The sequence below is a fragment of the Odontomachus brunneus genome, unplaced genomic scaffold (genome assembly GCF_010583005.1).
Source record: "Odontomachus brunneus isolate Ranch 3 - 2012 unplaced genomic scaffold, Obru_v1 Obru_scaffold_151, whole genome shotgun sequence".
Lineage (NCBI taxonomy): Eukaryota > Metazoa > Arthropoda > Insecta > Hymenoptera > Formicidae > Odontomachus > Odontomachus brunneus.
In genome coordinates, this window is record NW_022639601.1 from 513608 (window position 1) to 532604 (window position 18997).

The 18997-nt window shown below is 34.3% G+C and overlaps 1 protein-coding gene across 2 annotated transcripts in view; it reads left to right on the top strand.

Moving 5' to 3' along the window:
• The first annotated feature begins 4531 nt into the window (after positions 1-4531).
• Positions 4532-18997, top strand: part of LOC116850658 (protein enabled) — a 64172-nt gene continuing 49706 nt past the window's right edge. Inside the window, exon 1 of one of the 2 annotated variants that reach the window (XM_032829184.1) lies at positions 4532-4816. In XM_032829184.1, coding sequence (XP_032685075.1) covers positions 4812-4816 — 5 coding nt within the window. In that variant the 5' untranslated portion in view covers positions 4532-4811. The remainder of the gene's footprint in view (positions 4817-18997) is intronic. The other variant, XM_032829185.1, reaches the window with a different exon arrangement.

An 18997-nucleotide genomic window follows, 5' to 3' on the forward strand; every position in this document is an offset into this window, starting at 1 on the left:
CCGTGTCCAACTGATATACACTTGGCAAGCATTACCGCGTCCTATGTGTAGGAGCCATTACACGACATTTTCTCGAAAACTAGATGGAAAAATGTTGGTATCAATTAAAACCCCTAGGCAACACAATTTTAATTTCTGCGAATTAATGAGTTTGTTATTTGACACATACCACGCATGTCAAAACGATTTCCCAAAATTCATAGACTTGCTACTTCAACAGTGGGTGCATTCAGAAAACACAACTGTTGCACAACGGTTGAGTAATTAGTCAACGTAATTGATCTAAAGTTAGGGATCTAACAGTAAGAACCAATAATCACTGACTGCTCATTGATCAGCTATGTTTTTTGAACGCAGCCATTGTCAATAATCCGCAGAAATTAAAATTGTTGCCTAGGGGTTTTTGTGGGTGCCATCATATTCCTATCTAGTTTTAGGAAAAAAGTCGTAACCAAATGATGGTACGATCACATGTGACGGAACGTATGCGCAATGCGGAATGGACGAATACTCGTGATTGGCTCAACCTGTTTTACGTTAATTCCATCTAAGTCGATCCGCAAGTTTATTTTCTATCCGCATGGATTGAACGGAATTACTTATAATCTATAATGTGTTCGTAAACGATGCAGCTGGTAACTAATAATCCAGGTAGCACATATACGTATCAGAAACGTTTCTTAAAAGTATTTAGTAAAGTAATAGTTTCAGAACCGTAAAGCACCAATAAGAAACGTTTTAACAAGAACCTTTCTGAAACCTTATTTGTGAATCGTTTATAAAACGTTTATAAAACGTTTATTCAACGATTTTTTTCACCAAAATAACGTTTCACCCAACGTTTTTTGAGTGGACATTTTTACTCATGAAAAACGTTTCAGAAACGTTATGAAACGTTTCGAAACAGTTATGAAAGATTTGGTTTTAACGTTTATAAAACATTTTTAAAACGTGTGCCTGGGAAGTGTTTGAAAGAAAGAGAGTTTATACCGAAGAAGACGAAAATGTGCCGAATGTGCAACTGAGATCTGTAAGAGATAATATTTAACATTATTAATAATAACAAATATCTAATAGACATCATTTGAAAGTGTAAAATTATAATTGTTTATTCTTGTATATGATAAAAAATGTGGATATTGTGGAAATATTCTTACACAAAACTTCGATTTGTTACAACACTCCTGCTTTCAACCGTTTGACGAAGAGATTCATTATCTACATGTGGATGACGGTCCAAACCTGTTTGAGCTTTGTGATTCCGATTCGTATGAATTTCATTTCCTAATGTCACATGGGACGGAAACTAATGAAACGTAATTGGCATTTGCCAATAATATAAACTATTCCGATAGATCCAACAGAAGGATCTATGGAAAATATACTTGTAATTGGCCAAGCGCCAATTGCGTTTCCGCGATTTTCGCTCCATGTGACATAAGGCCGACGTTCCATGGGGCGGAAATTCTCCGCAGAACGGAACACGCGGAATCAGTACGACCAATCACAGCTGTTTCGCTCTTTTTGTGCCGTTTCACTATAATCTTACCGCTGCAATTTTGCGGAAAGGATAAAGATAGTCGCGGATAACCTCAACATACATATCTTATTTGCTTCTTATACATTTATTATATATATATTTTCTCGACATACTTTATTATTTCGTTTAGAAATGATGAATGGAGGGATCGTAAGTAATAAGATGTTAATATTTTGATAATTGTAGTAAACAATTATGTATAATACGTGAATATGTTTATATGTTTAATTAACAGCCATAGTCGACAAAAATCACATAATATATTCTCTATAATTAATCATAACAGATCTCACTTTATTATACTACATAATGTATCACCGCAATTCCGCTGATGTACTTTTCTTTCTGTCCCATGAAGCGATAAACGCGGCAGCGAAATTATGTTTTAACCAATCGTAAAATAGTTGCATATTTTCGTAAAAATTATTTTACTAAGAAATTAATTTTACTCTTTACTAATTTATCATATATTATATCATTTGTATAAAATATTATTAAAATTATTAAAAACGTAAGAAATAACATTAAAAAGTCTACTTTTTGTATTATTCCACGTGATGTGCTTCCGCGTATTCCGCTCCATGGGACATAAGGAAAATAGAAAAAGCGCCGGAAGAAAAGCGGAACGGCTGTGATTGGTCGTGCTGATTCTGTATGTTCCGTTCCGCAGAAAATTTCCGCTCTGTGGGACGGCACCCTAAGGAAACACATTTCAGCGGACCATATTTGACGGAATACTTGCTATTGGATAGGCTACGTTCCGTCAATTCCGCATTGCGCATACGTTCCGTCCCGTGACCGCACCATGACGATGTATCGTATGTATGTAAACGTATGAATCGAATGTTGGAGGGAATCTAACCTAATTAAGACGGATGTTATTGGTAACCGTAGGTTTCTTTCAAATTATTTTATAGTAAAATATCTTGTAAAAAAGGGTTAAATTTGAGAAAAGAAGAAACGAGCACATTTTTAGAATTATGCCTTCCTCTTATCGTTCGAAGCTATCTCAAGCAAATTGCAATTCCAAATACCACCACTTGGAGGTAAACGACATGAATTAAATTCGTATTATATTTTTCTTTTAGTACGTTCGATATAAACGCGCCTGTATTAAAGTATTGGTGCGCATCAAATTTGATACGTGTACTAACGTTTTGACGATGTAAACCAAGCCATAGATTTTTAGTACTAACAGTGAGCATCGAAACACACAGCCATAATCTAGGAGCCTACCGTTCTGCATGAGAAATGAAAATACGAAAAGTGAACGAATTTACTAGGATATTTATAATTTCATTGGTCAACATCTAGTGAATTCGTTTACTTTTCGCATTTTCATTTCTCACAGAATCATAATAGGCCCCCTTATATTTAAGATCGGTAAAGATCATCACACAAAAAATTTCATTAAGAACATAAAACGTAAGCATAAGTCTCCATCTACAATAGGTGCAGTAAGCTTTAAGCTTTAAGAAATTGACCAATCATTGTCGAATTATAGAAGAATAGTCAATCGTGATTGGCTAATTTCTTACGGCTTAAAGCTTACTACATCTATTGTAGTTTAAGACTAAGGAAATCAACTAATCCCAATTGAATATTCGGTTTTCCGTAACTCCTTCATTATTACGGAGAGCCGAATACTAGATTGTGATTGGTCGATTTCTTTACGCTTACGTTTTACATTCTTACGAAATTTTGGGTGTGATGGCCTTAAGTGAACAAAATTCACACACACACACACACATATATAAAAAGAGAGGACATTCAAAAGTCTCTAGGATCCATAAATTAATTTCTGAAGGTTAATATTTTGCTTTCCAACAAGAGATATAAGTCGACACAAGTATCATCCTATCTTTGTTACTCACTAAATGTGGAACAAAGATAGAATGATGTTTGTGACGACTTGTGTCTTTTGTTGGAAAGCAACCATTGTTGGACATTAGTAGAGTGTACAAAGGTGCAGAGTTAGGCTGATATTTCACGTGTTGTACGACAAGCTTTTTGGATACGTTTATTGGTTGACGAACAGAGAACCTAGAAATACTCTATTCGCCAACCAATAAATGTATCTGAAAAGCTTGTCGTACGACACGTGAAATAGCACCCTTATCCTGTCGGTTAACTATGGTTACACGACTTTTTCCCGAAAACTAGATGGAATTATGGTGGTACCCACTAGGCAACAATTCAGAGGTGTTTACGTGTAGCAATCGGATTTCCAATCGGATTAATCGCAGTGATATAAATTGTCGAGAGAGAAAATTCCCTAGGATAATCAGATTACCAAATCGTGTCCGTAAGAAACGAATCGGATTAACGGATGCAGAGGAACGTTGCGTATATATTTACGTCTCTTAAGAAATAAATATTAAGAAGTAAATAGAAAAGTAAGTATGTGCATTATTATTTTCATTATAATTAGCGTGTATTCTTTTGCAGATGTATATAGATAAATAAAGATTTATTTCTATTTTACTGATATGTGTATTAATCAAATAAATACATCTTACTTTTCTATTTACATATTTACCTACTTACAAACTTACTTTTCTATTTACTTCTTAATATTTATTTCTTGCGCAAGTATGTACGCAACGTTCCTCTGCATCCGCTAATCCGATTCGTTTCTCACGGACACGATTTGGTAATCTCGTAGCCTAGGGAATTTTCTCTCTCGATAATTTGCATCACTGCGATTATATGAATCCGATTGAAAATCCGATTGCTTCACGTAAACACCTTTAATTTGCGGATTAGTGATCTCTAGTGTGAAAAGTGAATATTTTTAAATGCTCTTTCTAGTCAGAAAATTCTCACTTCTTGCGAATTTTGGCGAGATTAAAGGACTTATGAACGACTTTTGTGCGATGCGCGCGCACCGTACATACGAATGTACTCGAGCGAGAGCGCCGCACGTGAAGTTGGCGTCTGTAACGGACGCGCGCTGCGATCGGCCGCACGAGTGCGCAGTCGTCGCCTCGGGATCGCGCGTGCATATCACAGTGGGGAGCGTACGCCGCGTAGTGGGTGGTAGTAGGGAGTAGGAATTCGGAGTCGGCAATATGGCCGGCCAGATGTGTAGCGGCAGGGTGTCACGGTGGTGTTAGTGCCGCGCGCGCAAGTGCCGTTCGTTATTTATATGTCGAACTACCGCAAGTCCTGTCCGAATCTCGCGTGTTTTCATGGGCTCGGTGATATACTGTGCAGGAGCAGGAACACGGCTTGCATGAGGGCATAGCACACGCTCACCGGCCAGACAAACATGAAGTGAGTAATACAAGTGTATGTATACGCGGCAGACAGACAGACAGATTGACACAGACAGGGAGGGAGAGAGAAAGAGAGCATCCCAGCCGCGGAGTCGATGGACCGAACGATCAAGCGAACCCTACCCGATAAACTAAGCGTGAGATTCTCTCTCTCTTTCTCTCTTTGCTCTCTCTTTTTCTCTCTCTCTCTCTCTCGTCTCATTCTTTCCGCGATTTCATCGCTCCTCCACCTTGACTCTCCACCGGATGCTGAATTAATTATGCCGTCATCGTACGGTCAATACCGGCCGACGGTCTCGTTGTCTTCGTCGTCTTCGTGATCTTCATCACCCTTATCGTCGTCATCACTATTGTCGCCGTCGCCACTACCTCGTCTGCTAACCGACACCTTACCGTGGCGTTGTCCTTTCGCTCGCGCTCCTGACGATGGTACACTCGTACGAGGAAGAGAGGATCGCGCAGCGATATCGATCACACGCCGGGGGCTGAGGGCGGACCGTTCTCTGGATTTGTTCTTTGACTCACCTTCCAAGGGAACACTGCCCGCTCGTGCTTGTCTCTAGGGGCAGCAGGGACTGCATAACGATTTTTGACAGCGCGGTTCCCGGCATGACGCGGCCACGACGACGACGACGACGAGGGAGTGAGCGAGCGTTCTTCCACGGCTGAAAATTCATGGGCGAAGGACGCTCTTCGTGTTTGCGAAATCTCACGGAGTCGCCTTGTCTTAAAGACGACGGGTCCTGCGTTCATATCCTTCCTTCCTTCCGCTCATTCGTTTATCCATTTATCCATCCACCCATCTGTCTGTCTGCCTATCTGTCCGTCCGTCCACTCGCTCGCTCGCTCGTTCGTTCGTTGGTTCGTTCGTTCGTCGCCCTTATCCCCCTTCCACCCGCTTGTCCTTTACGCGTGCATGTGTGCATGCATGTCGGCCGATCGCGTCTTACGTGCATCTGCCGTGCGTTTTTCAACCCCGGGGCCCTTGTCTCGCGACGCGGTGTACCGCTAACTCGTTTCCCTGTAGCCTGTCGTTCTCGTGAATATTAGACGTTTTTCGCGAGTAACGAGCGAACGCAAGCCGCGAGAGTAAGTTCCGTGTACGGGGCGCGAGGGAACATGTGCATTGTCATGATAATGCGCGTTTCAGGCGTCTTTCAGCCTCGACGTGTCCTTGTCTCGCGTGGCTGCAGGTAACAGTTCCTTCCATCCTTCCTTTCGCGGGTCGTCTTCCACGTGAACAACCGTTGATCAAAATTAACGCAAAGTTGAAAAGGGCTGTGACGGCCCTGTGATGTCACCGGCTCTATAGTAGAGAGGGAGGGCCTAAATATGAGCCACTACTTCTCTTTCTTTATATCTTGAAATGTTTAAACTTGTTGCGGATGAATATATATGATATAAAGCAAGTGGGATGTCTACTTCGATATTTGTAAAAGGGATACTTTCGGAATGATTCAATCTTTAATTACTCGCACTTTCTGAAAAAAGAGAAATTTTCACAGTTTGAAAAGGGGGTTCAAATATAGGCCACTTTTGTAATTTCGAAGTTACTTAAGATTTAAAGTAAAGAAACACATTTTGTTTTATATCTCATAATATTCATCGACAAAAATCACGTATATAATCATCTTACCATCTTGTGTCTGCATGATCATTGTGTGTTCGCGAAAAGCACATTAAGCTTTGTATCCGTAATTTTCCTTTTGTAATCAAAGAATCTTTTGTTCCAAAACAGACACAATTTGAATTATTATTCTCTTCAAATTTTCTCTTTCCAACTGGCAAGTTCGAGTTAGCTATTTACTAGCCTATATTAGGACTGTAGTGATCTATAGTGATCTGTAGTGATCTATATTCGCAACATCGCATTATGGATGATATGAGGTTATAGCGAGCGCAATGTATTTTCAATTGAACTAATTATGCCCTTTAATGTATCCATCCTTGTACTGTCTATAACTCATAGCAAGTACATCACAATGATATGTATATTTTTAAGTAAAAAATAGAATATACATACCTGCACAATTTGTCAGATATCGGAAAACAAAAAATTTTGTGTAATTTCTAAACCGACTCGGAAATCAAGCTTTGTTAAATGCTACGCCGTGAAAAAGATTAATGCTTATCAATAAAGTGTAGCATTATACAGAATCAAAACACTGATAGTCCATATTTGGACCATAGCTTATGGTTGGACCTTTTTCTTTACTCAGATAGACTGCAAATAAATTCATCATAGCACCAATATAACGAAAGATTAGCATTATTGAATGATGTAAATTTAACGATTAAAATACAGTACATTTACTCCATAAATATAATTAGAAATACTGCAAAGTTATCATTATCGACTCTCACGTCGTAATGGTTACCTTCAGCGGAGGAAGCTACTTTGCAATTGTTGTAAAATTTGTGAATCTGATTGGCACATGCTTTTAAATTCAGCCAAGACCAAAACACCAATTGGATTCATGAATTTTACAACAATTGCGAAATAGTTTTCTTTGCTGAACGCAACCAGTCGGTAATAGTAACTTTTTAGTGTTTCTAATTCTATTCATGGAGTAAATGCATTGTATTTTAAGTTAATTGTTAAATTTACATCATTCAATAATGCGAATCTTTCGTTATATTGGCGAATTCGTTATCATGACGAATTTATTAAGTTATTTTCAGATTTTTATAGTACATATTATATGACATATTGTTTTGAGTAAATTTTGATCATTTTCTTCGCGTATGTTTCTATTTCGTTATTCGAAGTGATAAATATCAATGCCATACGAAGCACTTATAAGGGACGCAACCTTTACGAATCGACTTTTGTTGAAGTTATTGCCTAATTTACGTATCACCTGTCTGTCTGGGTACCGCATTAAGTTACGTATCCCAAGTAGACAGGTGCACATAATTTTTTTTTATTAGTGTTCATCACATAAAACACAAAATAGAAATACGAAATAGAATAGAATGGAATATGAAATACGAAAAGAATAATCAAAACTTGTTTGAAACAATATGTCATGCGAAATGTAACATGAAAATCTGAGTGTAACTGTTGGTAAATATGTTGCTGCATCAATATAACAAAAAGTTTTCATCATTACATAATATAAGTTTAATTTAATATAGTATATTCAATATAGTATATTTACCCTCATCAGTGTAATTAAAAGAATTGTAGAGTTTCCACCATGGATCGTCTCACGTCGTGACAATCATGAAAGTCTTCTTGAGTATTCTCAGATTTTTGTATTACATCTTACATGATATTGTTTTGAATAAATTTTGATCATTCTTTTCATATTTCTTTTATATTTCTACTTCGTCATCCTATGTGATAAATATGAATGCCACATGAAATACTCATAAAAATATGAATGCCATATGAAAAACACAGCCTTCATAAATCGATTAGTTAATTTGCTGCCAAATTGACATATACAATAATTGCTTTATTAGGCTTCGTTCCAAGTGAATTTCTCGATTATGCACAATCTGTGTATATATTCGTGCATTATGACTGTTGATTATTCAAACGGAGCCTCTTCCTCGAAATAACCAACAGTTATGATGCGCGACTGTGCAGACATATAGCGCAATTGAGAAATTCGTTTGAAGATCTAATAAGTAGGCTATTATGCCGGCTTTTGTGTATATCTGTTTATGAGGACAGATAGACTGTCATGATTGTCACAACGTAAGACAATCAATAATGATAACTGTCTTGGATAATGGCAATGTCTTTAATTATATTTAGAGAGTAAATGTACAATATTTTGAATTAATTGTTAAATTTACATCATTAGTGTTTATTTTATTGCTACTATGATAAATTCACTAAATGTTGCAGAATTTCACGTTACACTTTATGATATATTGTTTTGTACATTTTGTACATTTTGTGAATTAGAAGACATGCATCTCGAATTATAGAGGTGTGAAAGTTATTAAGATAATTTTGATTTCTTTACTAATTTTTTCTAATTGTTCTTTTCAATGAATTCCTAATTTCAGGAAATATTTTCACACAATTTATTATTAATATTCCTCACAGGTTTAAGATAATTATAGATTATAGATTATACATATTATACGACAAAATATATGAATAATGACGGGTTATTTCAAAGAAATAAACTTTATAGCCCAAAAGTAAATTTTCCAGCATTTTCTTTCGGTGCATGAGTAATCCGTTATTTCCTACATGAAAATTTACATACAAAATATATCGTACAACAGAATCTAATAAAATATATGACATATCCATTATTATTTATATAATTTAGTCGCACAATATGTAACGTAATAAATAAACAAACCTGTAATCATTATAGGCTTATAAAGAATATTAATAACAAATTATAATATTTCCTGAAATTAAGCATTTATTGGAAAGAACAATTAGGGAAAATAAAGTCAAAATTGTGCTAACAATTTTCACATTTCTGTACTTTTATTTATACCGTGCCTTCGGCATAATTCAATCATCAGTTTCTCTTTCGCACATTCCGCGGAAATCAACGCGGCAATCAACGTGTCAGACAAGGACGTATGACCGACATAGAACCAACTGATCGTCCAGTGTAATGAGCTCTGACTGATTCTGCGGATTTTCCGTTTCCATCTCGCTCGCTCGAGCGGATTGCAATAACGCGTAGCGCAACAGCGCAACCGTCGCGAAGGTCGCATGACGCTTGAAAAATGCGAAGGTTGAAGATATCCCCCTCGCAAAACGACTCGTCGTGTTCGTGCACGAGCGACCAGACGTTTTGCTGTGAATATTGCTCTGGGGGAGGGGAGCAGCGGGTTTTCGCGTTCAACTTTAACGAGCCGCGGGCATCCGCCGACTCGGTCGGCAGGCGCGTGCTCCTCATCTTCCTCTTCTTCTTCGAGTCCGATCTCTGGAGAAAAATCCAGACGTCTCGAGCGCGAAAGTACCCGGCGGATTATACGTGTCTCGAATAACGTCGCCGCTCGGCCGGCACTGCGAATTTCGCAGCGTGAACGAGACAATCGCGGTAGGGATGTGCGATTTTGCGATATATCGCAAGCATACTGAAAGAAAGTCTGGTAATAGTTTACATATGCATTTGATTAAACGTCTCTGTGCGATATTTGGAAATGAATACTAAATAATAGGTACCAACTGTTTGATAATAGCAAATTACAAAATAGTAAAACAAAATAGTAAAACAAAGTTTCCAATTAGTTTATTAGTTGATCTAATCAAATGATTTGGTAATTAATACCAAATAATTTGGTAATAATTACCAAATAGTTTGATAATTACCAAACTATTTGGCAAAAGATTTATTCTAAGATATTATGATTTATATTATGATTTCTAAGATTTATTCTACATATTATATATGTCAGTTTAACCATCAAAACATTATTAAACAATATGATTTTATTAAACAAATTGTTTAGAGATATGCATCACATAAAATGTTATCAAGCCTTAATAACAGTAGTTATCAAGCTGTGCTAAGGCTATTTGCTAATACTTACCAAATTGTTTGTTTATATTCGCTTACATGTTAAGCTGCAACTATTTCACCAAAGCATTTAATAACTATTTTATCCAGGTTGACTGAATATTATATAAATCTTTTTTAGGATACTGTGATTTTTTTCTTGGATCGCAATGCAATTGAATCTTTATCGCAAAATCGTGTCTGTAATTCAAAATTACTCGTTATTTTAATTAAGTATCTATGCAAATATCGTGCGACAATCTATGATATTTTATACTATCTAATTCAAACTTATATATTTAATAGGATTACGTCACTATCAAAAATCACGGCTGTGATTTGAGCGCCTAGTTTGAGCGCGACCGCAATAACAATCATTATAACAGTCTTAAAATATTAAGTTGGATTATTTCTTTTAATATACATTTTTTATATTTCACAAGATTACTAAAGATTGCTACACTTAATATTGATTGTCATTAATATTTTAGTAAAAAAATGTAATCTTGTTTTTTATGAGAAAAATGTTGTCAATAAACAATTATAATTAATTAAACGTGCAATAACACATACTTATATATTGCATGTCTTAATAAGTCACTCTTAAAAACGTCTGAAAATTATTAACTCGGAAATAAATGAGTTTTATAAAATATCTCCTGTTCTGTCCCGCGTAGAAAGCATAATGAAATTAATGTTTTTAAGAAAACATTCTTTTCATATTTCTAACTATTCTTTTACAGTAAAACTTGTGTTTTCTTGTAATGGAAATTTCAAAGAATATTTTGATACAGTACAAAGAGAGGGTTGATTTATCTATTTTTAATATGTTTAATATTTATTTAAACATTACGGTTCCCATTATACCTCAGGTTTTTTATGCTTAAAAATTTTCGTTCGTTAGCGAGATCAAATCACGCGCGATTAAAAATCATCATATTTACGATACAAAATTATGATGTGATATATCGCGTTCATTACGATTCTTAAAAAAGATCGCATCGCGATACACAATTTCATAAATCGTACATCCCTACACGTGGGCGGACGTGCTAATCACGTTAACGTTAACGAGGACAGTGCCTGCTGCGCGTTATACTGTCCGCCTCAAATTTTGATTAGCTTCGCACGTGTCGCGCAGAATAATCGTACGCGTATCGAGAAATGAGGTACATGCGGTTTCGCGCGCCGTTCGTTTACTTTGGTTCGATCGACTCGAAGTAAACACATTGTCGTGTCAAAGGAAACTCGACTGTGGCGAGTTCGATGTGTTCGACGTGTTCGACGTTTACGAATTTATCGAACAACAGTCGTCGTTGACGACACTCGCCAGCGCGTGTGCGAGTCGCTTCGCTGGGATTCTTCGAGCACTCCTCGCCGGTTATTATTTCATGACTAGCGCGATCTCACAATTATACCGCTATTATACATCGTAAACTGAACTCGGCAAAACATTCATTTTGGCGTCTCCTGTCGAAGAAATGATGCGGTGAGGTCTCACGCGCGATTCCACAACGTCAGATTTTTGTTCGATAACACATTACGTAATTATAGAAATAATGTATAAAAATATGTAGGATGCACGGGGAGAATTTTACAGTGAGACGGAGAATTTTTTAATCGGAGAACATATCGACATTCCGCCTAAAATTATTCGTCTGTTTCGTAAACTGTGAAAACTGATGTGTTAAATTTAACATTTCATGTGTTCCAAATCATCCACTCTCATTTATGGGTAAATTTAATACAAAACAAATGTGGTAAAAAGTAATACGCATAAAAAATTAACACAAGAATTTAACACTTGAATACTGTCAGGAATCACAGTTTGTGTCAAATTGACATATGTATAATGTTAAATTAACTAAAATAAGACGTTACTTTAACATTTGAGAGAAGTATTAATATATGGTTTTGATGAAATGAAAATGTTAAATTGACATAATCTATGTCTGACATATTAAATATATCAATTTAACACAACCTGTGATTCCTAACGGTATTCAAGTGTTAAGTTCTTGTGTTAATTTTTTCCATATTATACGTGTTACTTTTTAACACATTTGTTTTGTGTTAAATTTACACATAAATGAGAGTGGATGATTTGGGACACACGAAATGTGTTAAATTTAAAACATCAGTTTTTACAGTGTATGTACTATTTACATTTTATAAACTGAAGTCTATTGAAACATTTGTTATGTTTAGCCAGATATCCTAGATTGAGAAAAAAGCGGTTGGATCGACAAAAGCGGTTGGATCGACAAAATCGGTGGTCACCATCAAAGAAATATTGTATTTATTTAACAAAATACATGTTAATGCAATAATAAGTTGCGTTGATATCAACGTAACTTATTGTTACATTAACATGTATGTACACAATATTTCTTTAATGGCCGGTGACCGCCTATTTTGTCGACCCAACCGCTTTTTTCTCAATGTAGTGAAAATTGAACCTCGCAAATGCGTAGCCACGAGATAATAAATTCGTGACTGACATTGCTATTAACTAACAGTGTAACGCTCAATTTTTCTAATGGCTGGATAAACAAATTACCTGGTGATTAAACGAAACAAATTACAATCATGAAATAAAAAATCATAACTAATTGCTTGTCAACAATATAAATATTTAAGATAAAAGTACCATGTCTGATAAAAGTAGTATGTCTGGTCACATATTTAACTTTGGACATTTTTATTGTTTTAGTCTTTAAATATTTAAACTTTCAATATAGAATATATATATATATATATATATTTTTTTTTTTACGTATGAATTGGAAATTTAAATATTTCTATAAAGACTAAAACAATATGTGAATGTTCAGAGTTAAATGTGTATTTAGGCATTAATATTTTTACTTTACTTCTTCTTTTTTTAAAATTCTTATGAAACGTACCCTCAATTTTAATTTATCAGTTAATTCTAAAATATTAGTGGCGGTATATAGTAGTTAGATTATTTATTTTGAGCAGACTGCGCCATTTATTCTATCATATTTGCCTAGACAACAACTAGATCACAAAACTATTTTACATTTTTAATGAATAATAACGAGTTGTAACGAGCTATTAACGAGTTAGAAAATTTAATCGTTTGTGTGTTTATTCAGTGTGTAAACGACAACATTAATTATTATTATTGTTATTATTATTATTGACAATATTTATTATTGTTAAACGTCGTCGTGCAATTAAATGTGCGTTAAACCTGCGTGATGACGCGTAAGGTGTGCGTTACAGTTATAACACACGCGTTGGAAAATTGCAAAATAGTGCTGCTAGCTGTCTACTAACTGTCTACTAGCTTTTGACCCAGACTGGCTAGTTTTATATTAATACTCGGATAAACTCTAGACACAGAAAAATACTACTGCTGAGAAAAGCTATTATTCATTTTACTTTCCTTCACCTAAATAATTATTATTTTTAGTAAAGAATGTTTTCTTGATAATAATCTGAAAATGTACTCATTATTCTGAGTATTCATTATATAGAAAATATACTCATATATAAATTTTAAAAAAATTCATTATGTTCGAAAGAATTTATTCTCCTTACTATTTATTTTCCGAATATTATAAAAGTTGTATCAAAGCAAAATTGGTATGACTCTATGTAGTAAGCAAATTGAATTTTAATTTTAATTTAATATTTTTTAGTGAAATGGAAAACGTATTATTTAGAATTCAGAGTATATTTTGAATAAATTTTATGCGCTATTTATTTTATGTATGATGAGCTTATGATCGATTTTGTGCGGATATATAAACTTATGAAATAGTGGTAACATTTATTTGAATTTAGTATGTACTTTTTTATATATGTACTGACTTCCATTTATTCCTTCACACTACTAGAAAACTCAGTAAATTCTCTTCAAATTTATATGAAAAAGTAATTACATTTTACCTGTATATAATATCAAAGTATAAATTAATATTATTACTGTTATTATTATTAATATTAATGACATATCTCGCGTAATTACTCGGCGAAAACATGTTGGCAGCCGCCGTTTGTGCATTCGGTCGCGAGTGCACGCTAGACTTGATCCCGCGTCGGCCGTAGCCTTTAACAGCACAAAGCGCTCGTTAAACAATGTTAACAACAATATCGGCGAAACGACAGGCACGTTCCGGGGCCACGGTTCTGATTCAGAACGCTGATTTCGTCATGCAACACGCCCCGTATCGCATGTAATTCACAGCGGGAGATACGAATCGAACGCTTCTTCCGTGAAAACGCGCGATGACTTCATCGTCTTCCTGATAATCGTATTCTTCCGATCTGCTGGAACATTCCGCGACACGCGACATTTGTTCTCGTGGAATTCGCAGTACGGGGAGACCCGCTCTCTTCACAGTAAGAACGAGAGTCACTTGAACGATAAAATCTGCGAGTGGGAGTGAGAGAAGTCTCCTCTAGAAAATTAAATTCTCCGCTCGAAATTAAATCGCGGCTCCGCTTGAAAACTAAGTCAAAGTCGAAATCGAGCAATACACGTAAGAGCCTGTATATGTATGTAAGAGAGGAGAAATATCTTAAAAATAAACAATATTTATTCGGTGTATCTAATAACATACTTATTTATACTAATATATATCTTTTCACATTGAAAACAAAAGCTTCTAAAATGGAAAAATATACATTTTTCAAAAAGTAACTCTTTATAAAAAAGTATAGTTGTTTATTCTATTTAAATAAAAGAATTTAGACTTTTACAAAAGCATGAAAAATATTAGGACAATTTTGTTTTCTTTATTTATTTTCTCTAATTGTTCTTTCCAATAAATGCCTAATTTTAGAAAATATTACAATTTATTATTAATATTCCTTATAAACTTAAAATGATTACATGTTTATATTATACATTGTACGACTAAATTATATAAATAATGACGGATGTATTATATATTAGATTCTGTTGTAAGATATGTTTTGCAAAAAAATAAATTTTTATGTAGGAAATAGCGAGTTACTCTTACACACTGAGAAACAAATACTTAAAGACTTACTTTTAGAATATAAATTTTACTTTTGTGAAATAAACTTTATATCTTAAGTCCGTTATTATTTATATAATTTAATCATACAATATGTGATACAAATCTATAATCTGATAATTTTAAGCCTATAAGGAATATTGATAACAAATTTTAATGTTTCCTGAAATTAGGCATTTAAAGCAATTAGGCATGAAAAGAACAATTAGAGAAAATTAATAATAGAAATCAAAATTGTTCTAGTAATTTTTAATCTCTGTGATCTCTGTAAATAAATATGTTATTAGTACTTAACATCGAAAATACGGTTTATGTTTTCCTCTAATGTAAATGATTAGCCGGCCGCATGCCTCCGTGGATTTTAATTCGCCGGAATTGTTCTACTCTCCGTCCTGCGTAGTTCTATAATCAGACCGTGATTTCAATTTTGCCGCGGAAGAACACACGCGGCCCGAATTTGCAGTTGATTCCATCGTGAAAATTCATTTCGATCAAATTTCACTACGGCACTTCTCAAAGAAAGTGGGTCATGCACAGCCTACTGTTGCACCGAAGTTCCATCGTCTCCGAAGTCCGATAGGAAACAGCTCGTATTGGAATCGATGGAATTCGTCGACTAGTTCGATCCTCGAGAAATTGTAGATATACACAAAAAAATATCTATATTCTATATTCTACTGCTAAGAAACGCGATTACTCAGTTTATTTTCCTTTTTTTAAGTAATGGTTACTTTCAAGTATATTTTTTTTTAATATAATTAGTTTAATTAGTTTATTTTCTGATAACAATCTTGAAATATATCAGCAAAGTATATTTTCTTGATAATTTTAAAATATATATGGAGAAAATTTTACAGTAAATTATATACCGAGAAATATATTGACATTCAATAATAATTTATTATCCCATTATTTCATATGCGTTGTTTCTATCTTAGGAATTGAAATAAATTATTAAAAATTTGCTGTGTTTGTGACGAAATTTACTATATTTCTTAGCAAAATAGATCTTATTGACAGTCTATTCCTGCACTACTAGAAACATAGTAAAATTGGAAAGAATTTATATGACCAGGAAAACTTACACTTCTCTACATTGAGAGAAGAATTTAATAAATATTATCAAAATTTGGTTACTATTACTAAATGATAGACGTAAATATAGCGGGCCAAAGCTATGGCAATACTTATTAATTAATTTAGTTCTGTAAAATAAATTATTTATTTGACAAAAGTAAAATTTATTTGCTTCCAGAATATATTTGGTAAATAAAACTTATTGAATAGTTGAGCAAAATAAGCGATTTTGTAATAGTTACAAAATTTTTGGTAGGTTCAACCAACCATCTGTAATAATAGATATTGAAACGATGTAATAGTTGCAAATGAATGAATTTTTCGTTGTGCTGCAACAAAACATACTTATACTGGTAACAAAATAGAACTCGTACCTACTGAATTTTTTATTATATGAGATATAACGATTTCATAACAATTATCAAATATCTGTTCATAACTGTAATATATTTCATATTAAATATTTAACATTAAGTAACTATTACTAAATTATTTAATTGATGTTACTGTGAATGTAACGTTACGTCATACTCCCGATCTATTAAATATTTGGTAATTATTATCATATTTAGTATTAGTTACTAAGGTTTCAATGAATTTCTGTAACTAAATGCAGTTTGTTATAGTTACCAGTCTTTTCTCTCAGTGTATAATATTCTCTCCACGTTTTTGTCACAAATTTTAGAAAAGCTCATCATTATTATTTACTTAAAAGACGAATTTATCCTTTTTACAAAAATATTATAAAATGAAGAAAAAGTTGATACGACTCGAAGCTAGTTAACAACTTATTTTTGTTTTAATTTAATATTTTTGATTGAAATGCTAAATTTACTATACATAGGAAAATATATACTCCATTCAAGTAAATGTTTAAAATATTTGTTTTAAATATTTCATAAATTTATATATCCATAAGTTTTTTAGAGGATATCTTTCTTTTGAGTACATGATAATGTGCTACAATTTATAATAATTACATTTTATTATCATCAAGAAATTGTCCTTTGTTGAAAATAACCATTACTTAAAAAGAGACAATAAACTGACTAATCGCTTTTATTATTCTAGTAGAATTTTCTGTATGTATGATATAGAATTTTGTATATATCTTTTTAAAAATGTCAGAAGAAGATATCATTATCATCAGTCATATTGTACTTCTCATGAGACTATTATAATATTCAAGTAAAGTTATAACATTGTTGAAATTCAAGATTTTAAATTCCTATAAACAAAATTATATATTATTGCTTATATATTAAATAATCATATTAAAATAGTCGTATCAACTTTTTCTTCATTTTATAATATTTTTGTAAAGAGGATAAATTCGTCTTTTAAGTACATAATAATGAGCTTTTCTAAAATTTGTGACAAAGACGTGGAGAGAATATTATAGTTTTCCTGGTAATATAAATTCTTATATATATTAAAAAGGAACAGTAAACTGACTAATCGCTTTTATTATTCTAGTAGAATGATATTTTCTGTATGTAAGATATAGAATGTATTTTATATATATATCTTTTTAAAAATGTTGGAAGAAGATATCATTATCATCAGTCATATTGTATTTCTCATAAGACTATTATAATATTCAAGTAAAGTTGTTATAACGTTGTTGAAATTCAAGATTTTAAATTCCTATAAACAAAATTATATATTATTGCTTATATATGAAACAATAATTGTTAATTTGGGTATATAAGTTTGAAGTAAATACTAATTTTTTTCTGTGTATATTTGCGGATACGTGAGCTTATGAAATACTCGAAACAAGTGACATTTACTCGAATGCAGTATGTACTTTCCCGTCTCGGGGCTAATTTTCGTGATGTTATCGTCGCCGATAAACACGGGGCTTATCTTTCGAAACACTGGTAACTCTTCCAGTACACCCTGTATATCGGTCACCGAGTATCGAGCGTGTACGAGACGAGAAGTCGGAGCGGCGAAGGCCGCGAGCGGGCGAGTGAGCAAACGAGCGAGCGACTTCCGCTCAATTCCGCGTCATTCCGCCTTGCCCTTCGCGGGGGCGGCGACGGAGGCGGCTGACAGGCAGGCAGGCCTTCCTTCTCGTCCTTCGCCCGCGTTTCGATTCTCGATGTATGTACCTACATATCGCGGTCGATAAGTAGGTGTATGCACATCGTCTTGGCCTGCCGTATGACGATTTCAGCGACTTTTCCGCCGCCGAGCAGAGTTAATGACCACACCTGGAAAACGACCCACGTGAACGTTCACCCGAATAACGTACCCTATATTCGCGTCCGTGTGTGCACGCGTGTCGGTGTGCCAACGCGGGGTTCTCTTTAACGACTTGGCGACTATCGGGTTAAAGCTTCTTGAACCGCGCGCAAAAGCGAGAAATTCCTGTGTGTGTGTGTGTGTGTGTGTGTGTGTATGTGATCCTTGCACGACGCGTCGATGAGAGATAAAGATTCGCGCTAAAAAAGTCACATGGACACTGGAAAAGTCACTTGCACATTGGAAGAAAATTCGAGTAAAGAGAACCGAATTTCAGGATTATACAAGTTCTATTGCGCGAGTTTGCAATTGAGTCAAATTGAATGAAAGTCAGACGTATGACCTGACATGGAA